This window comes from Folsomia candida, unplaced genomic scaffold, assembly GCF_002217175.1.
Source record: "Folsomia candida strain VU population unplaced genomic scaffold, ASM221717v1 Fcan01_Sc002, whole genome shotgun sequence".
Taxonomy (NCBI): Eukaryota; Metazoa; Arthropoda; class Collembola; order Entomobryomorpha; family Isotomidae; genus Folsomia; species Folsomia candida.
The window spans coordinates 15,399,106-15,417,011 of NW_019091194.1; the positions used below are offsets into that span (position 1 = coordinate 15,399,106).

Consider the following 17,906-nt stretch of genomic DNA (forward strand, 5'->3'; position numbering starts at 1 on the left):
ATAAGTAATTGGTAATTGACAATCAATTACTTGCTTCCAAAGTAATTGTAATTGATAATTAAGTTTAATTACTTGACAAAGAAGTATTTGTAATTAGTACTTAATTCGAATTTTCGCAGACGGAGTAATTAAGAATTAAGAATTAATTACTTCCAGAGGTAATTGAACAGCCCTGATCTCTTTAAAGGTTGGGCCGCATCTTGCTGCAGTATCTGTCTCATTATTGAAGCAGCTTCTCAACCCAGTGAATAAAAGTCGTGCACCAAATGTGTCAATAAAAACACCCTTTGCCCCAATCACAGAGGAAATCATGACATAACAACGTCAACTAGATCAATTGGGGCTGTCATTTATTCTTTCTTCCACTGACAAGACAACTACCACTCGGCCTTTAAACTCATGCAGGTCCACTCTGCTAAGGATAAGCCATACTGCTAATGCTCCTGCTACAGCCAACTTGCAATCTTTGGGAGCACAATCAACAATGTTCTATACAAAAAAGATAATAGCATAACGCTGCGGTTTACATTGGCTACTATTCGAGCAACAATATGGAATGGTTGGTTGGCGGATACATAGGTTAGCACAGTGGATTCATCCAGCATTATTGTTGCAACATGTTATTGTACTGCACCGATTTACAGAGCGCATTATTAAATTAAAAGATTATCAAAAGATCATTCATCCTATTTGTCGAATGACTTGCGAAAATTTTTGCGAAAGGCAGAGTTGTTGGAGAAACTCCCTATCAGTTTCATTGCTGTTTAGTTAATTGAATCATTGTTGGCTCAACCAGATGCTGTTCAGATAGGGGGAAAATCTTTCATTAAAATTATAAGTGACATAATTAGGTGGGATTTGGAATTTTAAATTATTTCGTCAGAAAGAGCTAAAGCCATTGCAAAATTTTAGCAATTTTACAAATGGTTATTAGACCTCATTTGAACTGAACTGAGAGAAAGAATATTGGAACTCTGTGCCATGTGAAATCCTATCAATTCAGCTTCTGCAAAGTATGAAAGTTTTCATGCAAATTAAACCAACTCGAAGGTTGAACTTTGGCTAAGCGAATAAAGATTATAACCTCAATCAACCGCAGGAGAGTTTACATAGCTGATAGTTATCTCGAGATAAAACAGTGATTTATGGGTTGCAAGAATCTGCCCCACCAAATGAAGCACGTAAATTCGAGATGAAGTGTGGAATGAGGTAAGTCAATAACAAGGGTTGATTCGTTCCCAAAGTCTTCAAAGTAGTCGATAACTAGACCGCTTTTTCTAAATCATATAGTAGTTAAGTCTCAACCTAGTTAAGCTCATTAGTCCCAAAACCGCTTACTAAATAAATGATCCGCAAATAAAAGTTTTACCACGATCAATTATGTCAATGATTCTCATCTATGAACACTAATCTATATGTTTGCCGTGTTTCCTGTTATGTGTCTCAAATATGAATTACGCATTCTTTAAGAACCTTCGCTTGTTGGATGATTGGTTCAGTTTTCCTTGACGGTTTCTTCCTAGTTAACGCTTTCTGATAACCCAAGATAAAGGGACAGAGAACGACCAATTGATCTAATTGCACCCTAATTTTTTAAGTTGTCAGATTCCTCCCCTCTTCAACCCTCCGTACATTTAGTTCCTCTTACACTAATTTCCTTGATGCCTAACTCTTTACTAATCGAGACGATTTGTATCGGAAAATAAATACCCGTAGGTAGACTAATGGGAGGCGCGCCCTGTAACATATAAATAAATAAACTCGCTCAATGTTTTAAGTTTACATAACACGATTAATATGCATACATGCTCCCCCATTATGGTTTCTAGTATACATATCTGTATCTACGCTACTCGATAGTTGAGTCACATTGGAAATATGTATTGATAGTGTTTTAGCTACAAGTACGACCTACAATTTGAAGGCGTTATTGAGTGCCTAAGAAAGAGGCCGGTTTTACGTGTAATATTGTAATTACGAAACATGCTGATTGTAGGATGCTGCATGAACACGGCCAAAGAATGCATGTTGTGACAAGAGCCTTCTTGTTTAAGCAATTCAAGCTCCAAATAATTACCAACTTGGGAGTTCAGTCATACTGTTCACAACAAGGTCTCACATCTGCACAAGCAAATAAAAGAACGCATGGAAAATGTGTCAATCTCGTTAAACCTAATAATTCAATATAATGATTTGAACCTTTAATAAACCAAAAAGATGAGGCTCAGAGGGTTATGGCTCATTGTTTGAATATCACGAACTCGCAGTTTCTGTTAGTGCCAATGAGTTAGCATTCAATGTTCCAAGTCATTGGGCATATGTATTAGATACGTACTCGGCCTCTTGATAATTTAACTCTGTCAACTGAAAATGAAAGGAATGCTTTTGGAACACCTGCCAATCTTGTACGTGTTCTTGACGAAAGAGAATTACCTAATTCCGCATCTTCTTTACGAGAAGATGAGCAAAATGTTACGCAATAAGTACTCAATTAAACAAAATGAGCTACACCTTCACTAACTTTGGTGTAGATATAGTATTCACTCGCTGTGTTATGAAGCAGGACAGTTCATTTACTTGTAACGTTGTTGCAACTTTAATTAACATATCATTATTGTAACACTTGTGTTGGTCAAAATGTGTTATTATGAATAATAAATTGAAATTATTTAAGACTTTCTAGAAATCAGATCCTGTCCGCATGTTTATCTTCCGCTTTTTTGCTTGCTTGCTTATCCATGAGTGAATAAGTAAATAAGTGTCTGTGCTAATTTAATATTGTGTTTATAAATTGTGATGCGCTTCAATAAGCAAAACATTGTGCAAGAATAGTTACAAATTCGAAATTTCTAACATTTAAAATTTACTTTACTGTCTTTGATTTTATGTTTTTAGTTGCCTAAATAAATCTGAGGATGAGTTATTCTTACTTATTATGAATATGATAATAAATTTATGTGTATGCGTTGATTACGTGTAACCGCCTAATGACAACAATCAACAGTGTCAACATGATTCCTTAACAAAAATTAACATTCACTAAATTATTTGAATAACATAAATGTGGAATTTTTATAATGTGTATGACAGATCGACTACAGAAACAAGTGTACTGCTGAAACAAGCGCTAATAATGTATGTATTATTTAATTACCCAAAGTGATGAAACGATATTGAATGATAAATGCAGGTTGGCGTCGCCAAAGAAAAAAGAATCATGGGAACCCCGCCTAAATTATAGGACTAATTATTTTCCCCGTGGGAGTCCTTCATGGTGTCTAACTGAAAACATAGTAATATTGGTTATTCGTGGTACAGTCTTCATTCATTAGCAAACCATAAATATAAATTCAGTTCACTGCCATTTAAAATTTAAACCACACTATTCGATTATTACTTTACCACTTAACTGGATTATGAACAACAGTGATTTAGTAACAGTGGCTGCGCTGGTTAATAAGGTACATGTGAAGTTATGTGATCCTTATATGTATACGAAATAAAGCCAGCCAGGGTTTTAGGTTATGTCTCATTTTTATACGCTTCACCACACGAAAGGGAAAGCGACCAGATTTTAGACTCCAAGTTATCCCTAAATAGACAACGGTCCAAATGTTTGGTACATCTTGATCTAATATTCATAGTTTCCTGCTGAGATTATTATATTGCCTCAAATGCGATGCCTTAAATGAAAAATTGATGCGAACATGTGAGAACCTAACGAGACGTCTGATCACATCCGTTGAGTAGAGTCAAATATGCACACAAGTGCATATTATGCATGTTCTCATTATTAAACCGATTATGCAATGGTCATACGTAAAACCTACCAGACTCACGAAAATTTATGAGAAATAGGCCAACGCACAAGAAGGCATGCATGATATAATTCCATCATTGCCTTTTTGTCGTAAAAATACATTTCTCTAGCCGTGCTCATTATAAATTAACGTGTGAAGAAGTTGTAAATAGTTTGACCCCTCGAGTAGCCGTAACACCAAAAGGCTTCCAACATAAAGTATTGACGTAGTAAATCAATATTAATGGTTTGTCTTGATTAATCCTACTTGAGAAGACTCTCAGAAAATACTTAACTTTCTTTAATCTTTCGTGCCACCCACCACTCTGGGTACCTATTTTTTAATCTCCACCATTAAACAGTACATAAGAGCTGCATGTATGTAACAGGTCTTGAGTAATATTTATTTACTGTAGTCAACTATATCTCCGTCCTACTTGTTTATTACCCAAGCATTTAGCGACGCCGGTGAAGTAACAGATTAAAAATTGATTTGTTCGATACCAAGTTGACTTATTGTCTCGCCTGATGTATTTCATGCGACGATAATCCACCCCGCATCAAAATATGCAGAATTAGTATTAGTTAAGTAAAAATTGTTGCGAAACACACCCTTCAAAATATGCAAAGTTTTTCTAACCTGAATTGTCAATTAAAACTCTACAAGCAATATATACGTTAAATGCACATAAATATGTATATTTACTATTTAGCATTATATACTCTTGGGTTAAATGCATTTAAATTCAATAATGGCAATCACATCATGTCAACAACGGCCGTGGTTGGTTATAAATAGAGGTCTAATAAAATTCGTATGTCAAATATGCGTCGCTGTCAAGTCTCCTCCAAATTTTTTTAGGTTTAACTTTCCATATTCGTGGTACGATTATTGTATGAATACGATACCACGAGCATCATTCCGAAGTAGAAACTTGTGCTCATCTCGTCTAATGAGATTTGACTAGACATGAAAACATTTTGTAATTTACCCAATGACATTGGGCAATGGTGGGGATTAAATCAAGCTTTGGCTGCGTGGTGAATTGTGGTGGTGTCCCGTCCTTAACAAATGCGTGATAATCCTAATCTCCCGATGACGCTTGATTTGATTTTATGTGATTGCTAATCGATCGTGCACAAGGGTTGAATTATGAATTGAATACTAATCAATTTAAGTCCTTCGTTCGATGATAAATCCTTCTGTAATAAATTTGGCTAACTTCACCTGTCACTTTGTACCATATCTTCATCCGAGTTACCAAGCCTTTATTCCTAATGAAGATGATATTTTCGTATTGTTGAATATTAAATGATCAAATGTGGACATCACGTCACAATTTATGTACAAGATGTTATTGTCAACAAGTTACCACAGACCAAAATTTACAGGCTCGTTTTGGATATTGTGTTGTAATCTGAATTAAAATGCAATAAAAAATTATAATCAAGTCTAGAGCTAAGGATACACCAAAACTTTTATACACTTCACTTATTTACCCAGAAACCTACATCGTGCAGGACTGCTGAACGATGGAATGAAGCTTCTAATGACTCATCACTTTATGTGAGGCAGTTTAAATGCCGAAGATTCGACAAACCGGGCATAAGACTGCCAAGTGCCAATAGAAATTTTTCTAGAAATTGTAGAAAAATTAGAAGCATAGCAATTCACATAATATAATTCATGATACTGTGAAACCTAAGATGCGAAAATCTCAATTAGATGCTGCTTATGAGCAGCTCATTAGTTTCAAGCACTCCCCCACGATTTAACAAACCAAGCAATCGAGATTGGCCTCGGATATACATGTCTGAGCTGGTCCTAACTGTATAATGCTTGAAAAGTGGCGTATTTTGACAAAAACGAGGCAAAGTGGAAATTCAAGTACGTCTTCTATTATATAGGAGCTTCTTACCATGCTAAATGACCGTTCAATAATTCACGAATTTGCACACTTTTTTACTGTGTCATTGTTGATCAGTGCCTAAAGCTAGATTTAGTATCACTTTCCTACGACGCGTAATTTCTGCACCATGTTTCTGTTGAGTCCAATTTTCTCGAGATAATTTTATTTTTTGCCACCTAATACGTCAACAGTTGGATGAAAATCGTGATTATCAAATCAAATACATTCCCAATTTTGACTCGTGCTTTGGTCACATTTCTAGTATTTAACTATTATTGGTAGCCATTACCGACTCACTGCGTGGTCATCATCAGGTTCGAATTTCCACTCTCAGCACCAAATCAAATATGTTTTCATGCGTTTACTTGTTGATTCAATAAAACTGAGGCGTGCATTATTTTACAAGTATGAATGGTTCCTCAATTCCTCATGTAGCAAAACAGATTGATTCTGACATTCATGCATACATGTTGAGTTCCCCACACCTTGCGTTCAATCATCCCTGTAGGTAAAATTCACATTGAGCGTAATTTGTGTATAATTCCAATCACTTGGATTGTATCCACCACGACCACCACAAGATGCGCATAAGAGTATGAAGATGTGGAACAATAGCGAACACCCACCCATTAATTATTCTCTGTTTGTGTGCATACGGCGACGACAACCCCGTTCAAGATTTCTCGTTATTTTCAATGATTTTGTTGATCATAATCATTACAGTCCTGTCAGTATCAATTGCCTCAAACCCAATACATGCGAAATCCATGTAAATGTACAACACTGCACAACGTGTTATTAAGCCTTACGCTTTTGGCGATATGAAAATCATGTGCGCGAACAATTTGTTGAAAACTTCCCTTAATTTGAAATACTAATTTTTCATCAGGCAGAAAATGAAAATGAAAAAAATACGCAGGAAATTGACTATCTCAGCACTTTCCTTGTGTCACTTGATCATGGGAAAATGAGTGTGCTAATGTGCTACCGGCAATTAACACGTACTTTGTGGGATTAGTAATGCCCTATCGTTTGATCTGTTGTCAGGAATTACACGGTACAAATATGTAACAACCAAGTCAATTAGATCGGACACCTACCAACCAACAGACATGTACATATTTAAATACAAGGTTTCTTGGCTCATTGTATGATTTACACACAAATAAAGTACATCTGATCAACCACAAGAACTTATTTTCAAAACCGACAAATACTAATGGGACCTATTTGCACTTTTTGTGGCTCATAATTTATTGTGCAGGTTGTCCGCATATTAAACAAAACCAATCTTAATATTTGAAATACTACTTTGAATAGTAATCCCTTCACGTTGCCGTTGGATTTAAATATTAAAGTTAAAAATTCGGACCACCAAGGTGTTCGGGGTAATTAAGCTGAACAAAAAAGTGAGAAAACCACTTAATGGTATTCAAACACCAACATTACACTTGAACAAAACACAATGTTTAAATCAACAATAAATCGGAGCAAATTATTATCGTAACCCAGTTCCACGGCGGCTACTGCATTCCTAAATACATAACTTTTATGCAGTATACATTCAGAACTATTAGTTACATATAGGTACTAGTAGTAAATTAACTACAGCTCCCCAGTGACGGTGGTCAAATATCTATGTGCATTTACATTTTTTTGCATACGTCCACTTTAACAAGGTTGCTCACTTGGAATTCTTTTCATACGGTATTTTTTGAACGGTGGCTATGTGCTAAATACCAGGTGCATTTTGTCGATAGTATTTAACAGTGCAACTTTATGTATGACAACCTGGGATACATACATGTGTCGACGATTGCATTGAAGGCGCTTGCAAAATGTGCTAATAAGTCATGCTAACACAAACTAACTAAAAGTAAAAATCATTCAAAAATCATATCGCACGAGTTGTTTGTATGTAACAAATGTGAACTTTTTAACGTTAGGATTCTACACAGCTCATCCGAGTGACCCTTAAGCGGCACATGTTGCAAACAATTCAAAGCAAAAATTGTAAATCAATCCTTGGGATGAAAGTAATTATGAATCCTAATTTAAAAATATCCATTTACGATTCAGCTGCGGTGGTTCAAAAAGATTTGTCTGGCCATAATAAGTCGAGTCCTAGTTTGCTCAAAGAGACGAATTGACCGACAATATTGTCCTATTGCAATTTGGAATTGAAAGTTGAGTAGAGTTATTGAGGAAGACGGTGAGAAAATCTAAGAAATGACAATCAATGCAGAAAATGATGAATATCTTACGAATAAATATTTCTATACTCTTTGACGATTGGAGTTCTCTTCAACAATCCAATCGCCGTGTAAAAAGGCGCATTTCTTTCCTAACCTATTTAAATCTTTATAATCAAAAGTAAATAAAATAAATTGAGCTTTCTCAATCTTAAGCTATACATGCAGATGCATACCGTGATGTCTTCAATATGCAGTGTACAGATTCATATCAACAAACAATGTTATCCATTATTTAAACACAACTACTAAAAGTGAAGCTATGTCTGAAAATATCAGCCCAATGTGGGAACAGACAGGAGCATGACCGAATGAAAACTGACATGCAAAGAGGCAAAACATAATGTAAGAAATCATGTTAAGGACTGGAGAAATTGAGAAAGTAAACCCAGAATTTGTTACCAGACGAACATATTTATGTATGGACATACATATGCTTTTGTACATACATGTGCATGTAAAGAAGGGGGTGCGTTTTCGGATGAAAGATTTCCTCAAGAAAGCTGTTATATAAATTGCGTGACCAGCCATGAGTTGTCATAAAAAGTTTTCCAATTTTCTTGTATCTTAAGTTATATTTCACCCCGGAATAGTAAGTGAATGCTACTACACGAAACAAATCAAACGCCCATCCGTGAGACGATTCTGTTTCAAGACCATGTCCAATAGTACAAAATACGTGATAGAAGTTAGGATGAGCAAGGAATGAAGATTAAACAAAATGGGATGTTGTTGTGTCCTTTCCACATATGTAATACTCCATTCCATAAAATCAAATATCTGGATGATGATGTCGCGTTTATTTTTCAGCGTATTCTAAAAAGCAATCTGCACTATGTACATATTTACTTGTGTGGTTGTGCTGCTTATGAATCACAAGTTGTGATGGGTGAATTCAATTGAAATTAACTTGTTTATTTCTCCAGTCCATTAAATTTAACCAACTCGGACAGGTAACAACACAATCCTACACATACACTTGATTATATCCTCGGACGTTATGAAACTATTTAGTGCGTGGGATGTTGACAACTTTCGAGTATTAGTAAGAACTGAACATGTAGTAAGTTGAGGTAGATCACCACTTGTATTAAAAGAAATGTAAAAAATGGGCTTGAGATTATAACTTACTTTTCGGGTCCATTGAGTCATCGACAAATCCGGGATTGTCATAAATTGAGGGTTTATCTGCATCTTTATCTCCCCGACCTTCTTCCACTATCACCAAATCCATCATTCCAGACTCTAGAAACAAACAAAAAACGACAAAATGAATAAAAACACGCGAATAGTAAACACTTTGACCATTCATCTATTTGATGCATACTTTAGTGTACACACTATTTGATTGTTTCCTGTTGTGGCGAAAAACACTTTTCTCACGTCACACAAGCGACAGCTCAATCAAAGCCGTTACGAGTAAATATGGACATGTACACGGATTTTGCAAGATACCGACTAATTGAAATTATCATTATTTTTAAAAAGAGTATGTGTTATTGCACGTATCTTCTTTAAGTCAAATTTCATGCTTATTACCAAACAAATAAAATGAAATGCTGCGCCTTCATTGTAATGTCGTCATATTTCTTGATCACACAATGCTAACAATCGAAGATTAGCAAATAATAATAATTGTGAATGCAAAAATGTGCAATTTACAATCACCGAGAACAAAAAACGGCGTCATCTTTTCTTTCCCTATATAAAATTGAATTACACGCATACGCATTATACGAAAAATTTGTCAGTCAATTAATCGCCAATTCTGAAACTATAAAGCTAATAATAGTAACTGCCCCTCCGTATATTTTATAACGAGAGAAATTTAATTACACACATCGCTGTTACAATCAAGACTTTGTTTTATATGTGCATATATAAAATTGCTTATTAATTGCATACATATAAATGCATGATAGTCAGCTTGGGTAAGTACTCGAATCTATGTAAGGATGAAAGGATGAAATAAATATCGCAAATTTTGCTGTAGATTCTACCTAAATTCAAAAACAGAAAGCAACTGCAGTAAAAACCCTAGTTTATTACTGTAAATAATGCACATAGAACAACATGTTCACCTTTTACATAAAACGATGACTGCAATTTATATGAAATTACCCACTATTTCTACTGTCCCAGCGGATATGACAACTTAATCCTTTTAACCATTCCAAATTACAATTAGTCAGCATACTTTCACATCATGAATTGACTTTGACGAGAACACGGTTTGCCAAATCTCTCGTGAAAATAGGAAATGAAATTGTTTTGAAGTGGTTCCAAATACGTACATAAGTCCCACAGCTGAGCACTTGTAAAAACACAAGTGAAATCATCACTTATCGGTATTGCTACCTTCATTCTCTCCGCATGGAATCCTAGACCAAAATTTCAAAAAATTTGTCCAGTCCAACTTCTTAGAGTTAAACCTCACAAAACTCCACAAAGTAGTTAGTTATGCTGCTCTTCACTATCCATCATTGTTAGCCAGGGGACTTGGACATGAATAGATGCATGACTTGGAGATGAATAGATACGACCATTGCTAATGACATTAACAACGGACCCTTATTCACGCCTCCTTTGAGAACCATCATATACACACAAACGGAATATTCATTTCCTTCTCACAGCCATAAATATAAGGCCGACCAAGAAAATTATAAAAATTTCAATATAATTATCATCATTCATGCACATTGTGTACACTTTTACCGACTGAAGGGAAAATTTAGGCAAGCAAAAAGTACTTTGTCGTGCGTATTGCATTCTACTTTCACATCAGATTATTAACTGAAAATATTTGTAATAAAAATAATGATGATTAGATTACATACTTATAAACTAACAAGTATCTGCAATTTGCTTGATTTTGTTGGTAGATTGCATTTGCAACGAATATTATTTCACTTTCGTGGAAGTCGTGGACAATAATTACATTATGTAAAATATGTTTCTGAATTTATAAGTACATTCATTCCTTACGCAATTAATTTTGAAAGGATTTCGTTTTCAAAGACAAATGAAAATTAAAAATATTTAAGCAAGAATATAAAAGCTGGATTAATTGTTCCTCTCTCTAAATGCTCGAAGGCAATGTCCAGTAAATTTATGGCTATGTCGTACAACGTTAATTTGTCAAAACCAAAAAATCTTTAGAGCCAAAATGTGTGCCACACACATCTGATTTGAAACGAGGTAAATTATAATATGGCTGACAACACAGGGAAATGCAACGCATAGCACGGCATCGGCATTCTTTGACGTTCAATTACGAGTATATTAACATTAATCTTGTTGATGATGAGACTAAATCACTAGTTTGAAAGAAAACGAGTCAAACTTTTACAATTGTGGTATGAGAATTTAGAGCAATTTTGGGAAATCATTTGTTTCATTTTCTTTTATGAGGTATTTCATAACATAATGTGCTTAACAATTATCTATCCTCAGGATAGATGGATAGCTCTGAAAAGTCGAAACCTTACAATATCCTCACTTTCTCACCGTCGCTGCTACTAAGCTCTCAGAGCCATAATATATGTGCATACAATCTCTTTGTCCATCTTCACGTAACGCTGTACGATGAGTGATGATGTAATATTAATAAAAGTTTCAATTAGAAATAAGCCTAAAGACAGTCTTGAAATTCAAGCCTGTCATAAAGACAAAAAAACTAAAAGTTAATTAATGTACTTCTGATTATATCATGACATTTTAGAAACGTCCTACCTCCCAAGTACGAAATAAAGAGCACCAATGCATGGTCATGTAGTACGTAGGAATGTTTTTTATGCAAATGGGTAATGCATCGAAAAGATTGATATTGCACAAGCAGATAATCTCTTCGTTTGCATTTGGCAGGTATTGCGACTGTGCTGAATATTGGTCATGCGAAGTTTTCAATATATTTATTTCACCTGAGCCGGTAGCTAACTTTTAATTTTTTTTTGCATTTTCGTCACTTTTGACTTTTGAGTACATCCCTCCCATCATTCCTCCGACATGACGATTTGATTTAGTTCGTGTGGAATATGATTGACGAATCCAATCCAATTTGGCTTGCCTAATAACCTTCTCAATGTCATCTTAACGACGTATTTGTCTCAAAAGTGTAAAGGATGAAGAAATTGTGTGTATATGATTCAGTAAAAATTTGGTGTCCGCCCAAGAAGATGAGTTGAAAAATTATTATAGCGCTTCTTCCTTCTGTTTTGCTCTGGACAAATTATACAATTATTATCATCTTACTTGTTCAGCGAACCAATACCGAACCCTCGCCCTAGCAAAACCCATTAAGATGGACCATAAATACATATGAATGTGACTGAATATGAATATTGGAATCACAAAAAACGACGCCGATGGGTCAAGCCCATTTAGGTAGAAGGAATGTCAATTAGTCTCATTCTAAATTCTAGATTACTGCCAACTTTTTTGCGATTAAAGGCCAGCAGGTTAAATTCGCAATATGTACGTACATACTCCACGCCAAGCACAAACCATGACATATCGGTTTGCCACAGTGAGTAGTATAATATCTCAAAATAAGCTCACTGCTGCGAATAACAATCGTTTTTTGCTGGATTCTGCAAACAAACAATTTTACCACTGAGGAGGGGAGCTTGCGAGGTTGATAATAACAGATCTTGATGCCCTTTGGATATGTGGTAGGGACCCATGAGTGTACTAAAACCCTGAAGTGGTTTGACTCCATGGCCACATTTACGCCCGCCACACCCACTCAAAAATGCCCAAAAAACGCTTTCACTCCAGTTTTCACTCACTCAAATCCACGCCAAAAATCCAATTTTACTCGGATTTTGAAATTTCTTTCACCAATATACTCCCAGATAGTTTCTTTCTTCAATCCAATATCAAACTCAATTTTTTCGAAATTTTTAGTATTTTTAAAATTTAAATTTCTGAATGAGCATTGTTGTAGCAATCAACAAAACAAATTATGTTTGCGAAATAATCATCAATAAAATTGAGTTTGATATTGGATTGAAGAAAGCAACTATCGGGGAGTATATTGGTGAAAGAAATTTCAAAATCCGAGTAAAATTGGATTTTTGGCGTGGATTTGAGTGAGTGAAAACTGGAGTGAAAGCGTTTTTTGGGTATTTTTGAGTGGGTGTGGCGGGCGTAAATGTGGCCATGGAGTCAAACCACTTCAGGGTTTTAGTACACTCATGGGTCCCTACCACATATCCAAAGGGCATCAAGATCTGTTATTATCAACCTCGCAAGCTCCCCTCCTGAATGTGGTCTGCCAGCAGCGTATAATTGCAACGTGTGCTGGCATTTCATGCATATTTTGCAAATTACATAGCTAACCGTTGGGCTAACCTCAAAGTTAAATAAGATTTTTATGTAAACTTTACACCCTTCAAAAATAAAGAATACATCGGAATGTTGCTTTGACTGATATCAAATTTCCTCTTTCAATTTAATAGCTCGCGTGCCCTTTTGTATTTAAATTTACGTTTTTATGCATAACTTGATTTGAAATTTCTTCTCTCAACATTTTCCAACATCGGAAATTGAAAATGTCATCACTTTCAACACATCGATTATTAATTCTTATCGACCACTTGTGCGATGAAGAATGATTCGCCCAGAATCGACAAGGAGCCGCACAAAAAGATGGAACAATAAAGTAATAAATATCTGTAAACACGAGTTGGTATGTTTGATTACAATTACATGCACACGATGACCATACTATTACAGCGATGAGACATAGCTCCTTGTGGATGGAAACTGATTTAGCTCATCAAGTCTTAGAAGCTACAAATGCACTCACACACGGCCATGTAAAAATATGCAGGAGCAAGAGTTGGAGCGAGCCTTTGTTCCACAAAAGTAATCATACACCGACGACCTTTTCATCATTTATTATTATGCAAGCAGCATGATAATAACACTGGGATTTAATTTGTAGTCATTCTAGTGCAATGAGCGAAGAAATATGTACACTAGGTGACCTTGAATTGGTAGGATGGCACATAAAAAGTCCACATATATTTACTACGCGTTCTTCTTTGTTAAAGAAAGACGAGTGAGTGTGTGCATTCTTCAGCTCGATAGCATCACTTATCATCGCATTCCAGTCGCCTGGTGTCCAAACAACTGCCATCTTCATAATATGGTCAAAATAAACAACAATCGATTCCCAACAAAATAATTTGACTCTCTGACTGGACAACGTACATAACGTCACGCCGTGCATTTCATTCGTACATATTTATTTATGTATGCTGATTAACGTCGAGTAATGGCTCGTGCTATTGCATCCCCTATAGTTCGATTTTAAGATAAGCTATGCGTCTGACTGTAACTTAACTCGTTAAGTATATGAAGTTTGTTAAATTAATTGCTGCAATAATTTATTTTAGGAATGTCAAAGATGAAGATGCGATCAATTATTTATCGGTTGTTGGCACGCCAAATGGTGACCAGATGCCCATGAAATTGAGAACGGGAGGCAAACCTGCATTCTTTTTCTAACCGAAGAGAATATAAAAGAGTAAGAATTCGATCGTATTTTTATACGCAAATGATTCGTATCATTCTGCGATTGGTACAAAACATTGGTCGTCGTCGGACTTTATTAGCCTGACCTATTTCAGTTCTTCCATGTTCTGTAAATTTGTTGATTTTCGATTTTTCATTACGGGCGACCTTCGCCACTTTCTTTGCATGCAAAATATGTACCTGGATTGGTTGGTAACTTGGGAATGGCACGACGCACAATGGAAAACCAACCGGCCTCTCCCACCCCATTTTCAAGATTAGGAATTCCATCGATATTGATTCGTGTATGTGGAATCTTAGTCTCGTAGCAATCTATGTTTAATCGACCGGTGCATTATTTCTACTTCTTACTTTATTATCTACAAACCATTTTGGTATGAGAATTTTCCATTCCGTAACCATACTAATGAATCTGACCTTCGCCATCACGGCTAAACAGTGCTCTAAATCAAAAGTTAGCAACGTACTTCTGTACGCAGCGTATACATTTTTGCATTCAATAATATTGTCAGTAATTAATTTTGATATTGTTCGCTCTAACCTAACCTAAAGTTCGCTTCAGGGTGCAAGAGGGAAGAAAAATGGAAAATTAGCAAAGTCTCGAGGAAGAGAATTCAACCATTAAAAATCTCATGGACTGCATGCAATGATGGATGAACTGACGTCATGGTTTAAAGAAATCTAAATATAATGCTATCCACCATAATGATATGCACAAGTAGTGTTTTAATTTTATTAACTCAAATCTATTCGTGAACGCAGTAAATTCGAATTTGTTAACTACCTGATTATTGTGCGTAATATTTTTTGCAGAAACAAAGTCGTTGTAAAACCATTAGTTTTTTTAAGTCGTGACTCAAAGGTACCCGCTGATAGACGCTGATTGTTCGTTTTCAAACCTACTGTGTTACGATAATTTATTATAATTATTCTTTTCACTATCACCCTTCAACTAATATCACATTCTTCTCACCAAACTTGAAAACCCAAGCAGCAAATATATATGAACATGCTTATAACCATGTGCATTCGATTGGTGGGTGACTGGGTAACTTTGAAATCTGATTCTGCTTTAAAAAATGGTTTGAAAACGGTCACGACGAGGAACAGATTAAATAAAAAAATGCACGTCATCAGAGCATTAGACGCAGAGAAAAATGTTTTTTGCCGAGCTGCTTAAATAGAAAATTTTATATGAAATGAGACCTGTTCTCCCGAGCTAAGCAATCTGAGGTGCATGTATGTGCATGCATTGGATATATTGTCAAGGAAGAAATGGGTGGTATGATACAGACAACAACAGCCCCAGCAATTTGTGGTATTCGCTCTGCATTGTTATCCATTGTCCACTGGCATCATAAATCATTGTTTGCTTGCCTGGTATACATTAAAATTTCATTGTGGTCTCTGGCTATTTAGTGAGAAGGTGCAATCTTCTCTTTGATTATCAACAAGATAATATAAACACCGGGTGAGGTTATTATTCCAGCTGGATATCATTGTAATTTTACATATGTCATGGTACCTCTCTAATGCAATTTCAAATTAACAAGGGAGCAAAACGTATATAAATAAAATACTTTCTCCAAATTCTGGACTATGTAAATCAATTTTTCTATCAGTTGGTTCGATCGGCATTCAAGCGTAGACCAGCGTGTCTGCTGATGTATGCATGTACTAAGGAATTTTGCATTTAACATCCTTCCATGATTAGCGTGGAACTGCTAAACTATTGTCCTGCGGCGATGGCATCCATACCACAACCTAATTTGCCAATTTGCTAAAGGAGTTTATACAAGTTATAAATTTTTGAGTATGTACATGCTTATAAAATTTCATACAAAACGATTTTGTAGGTTGAAGACAAAACTTTAGATCATGATTGTGTCGAATAGATCGTATTCAATTTTAACGATATAGACTTCTGAGTAGTAGGGAAACATTTATGAAAAATCCAAACTAATGAACTTCGTTTTTTGTAGCTTTCGCATTCAGGTTTTGGAGGTGAGGGTCAGAAACACCCTGGTGCAATGTGGCAAACTCATGCATACCACAATAATTTCGCGTGTCAAATATGGAGCGTTGCTAAAACCTTGAAATTAGTCATAAAAGTATCGGATCTTCGTCACAAATGGTTGCAACGTTTGTTTATTTTGTACTGGCCGATGATATGAATATTATTAATGGAATTGAGAACATACTAACTATTTGAATCCACATTCAAATAATTTCTATGCAGAAGATTTTGAGGTCAATTTGTACAATTACACATGTCAACCATTTAATTCAAATGTGATCTCAAATAAAAATGTGAGCAACAGTACTCCAACACTAAATATCTAGCATAAGTACATTCACTGATAATATTTATTATTGACAGTTGGATATACACTTGCACTTAGCGCAGCAAATATTATTCGTAGATTTAATCCATGACCATCAAGAATTGGTCACATCCACATTTACAATTCCACCAACAAGTAGTTTTAATTTGTGCTGCAGGGCAAGATTAGTTTTCCGTCTGCTACACTTCAAATATGGAAGTGACAAAAAAACGTAGACAGAAAACGCGAATGTGACTAGATTAGCGTGGCATCACCACACATAATGATCCAACTGATCCAAGGCAAGAATGACTACGCGATACTCATTACAATCAGGGCAGTGTCATGTCATCGTCACCAGCTTGAATGATGGATTTTCTATAATGATTTTTCTCCACGGTCAATGACAATACTTTACAGTAATATTAAGTCAAATGTCAAGTTGACATTCTAGTAATCAGAATCTGCATACGACGAAGGAGGGCTTGTCACCGACAGAATGACAGATTTTGATGTGCTTTCGATATGTTTCAGGTGAATCATACATAATTGAAAAAGTTTCATGGTCCGATTTGCCCCCAAATTCATAAATTGAATTAATACTTTTACATTTATTTCATCTTAGGATAGTAATTTTTCATTCTTATCACTACACACATATGCATTTATGTATACATATACCGAGTTATACGTTTGTACATATATAACCGGTCACAAAACTCAATCACAAAATCCGCCAAAAATCGTATGTGCCGATACCACCTGATAGAATACAAACTGTTTTCTTCAAAGATGTTTCTGGGGCTAATTATGGGTTGCACCAAAATTCAAGAGGGCAATTTGTAAAAATTAAAATCATCAAAGATTCGATGCAGATGGCGAATTCCGAATCCTTCTCACAGATCCCTCTCGCAACCATTTCATCGTATACAACTACTTTTACCCTTTATTACTTACTTCTGGAATGCATAATGGCCACGGGTAATAAAGGAATTCAGAAATCCCACTCCCGCTGATTAGCAATTGCAATCACGTATTATCTACTAGCTGGCCATGAATATTTAAAAAATGTTTTGGC

At 35.5% G+C, this 17,906-nt stretch overlaps 1 protein-coding gene across 4 annotated transcripts in view; it reads right to left on the minus strand.

The window, feature by feature from the left end:
• Positions 1–17,906, minus strand: part of LOC110842618 (serine-rich adhesin for platelets) — a 48,797-nt gene that overhangs the window by 18,487 nt on the left and 12,404 nt on the right. For all 4 annotated transcript variants that reach the window (XM_022088386.2, XM_022088385.2, XM_035848429.1 and 1 more), the window contains exon 3: positions 9,093–9,206. In XM_022088386.2, the coding sequence (XP_021944078.1) occupies positions 9,093–9,206 (114 nt within the window). The remainder of the gene's footprint in view (positions 1–9,092; positions 9,207–17,906) is intronic.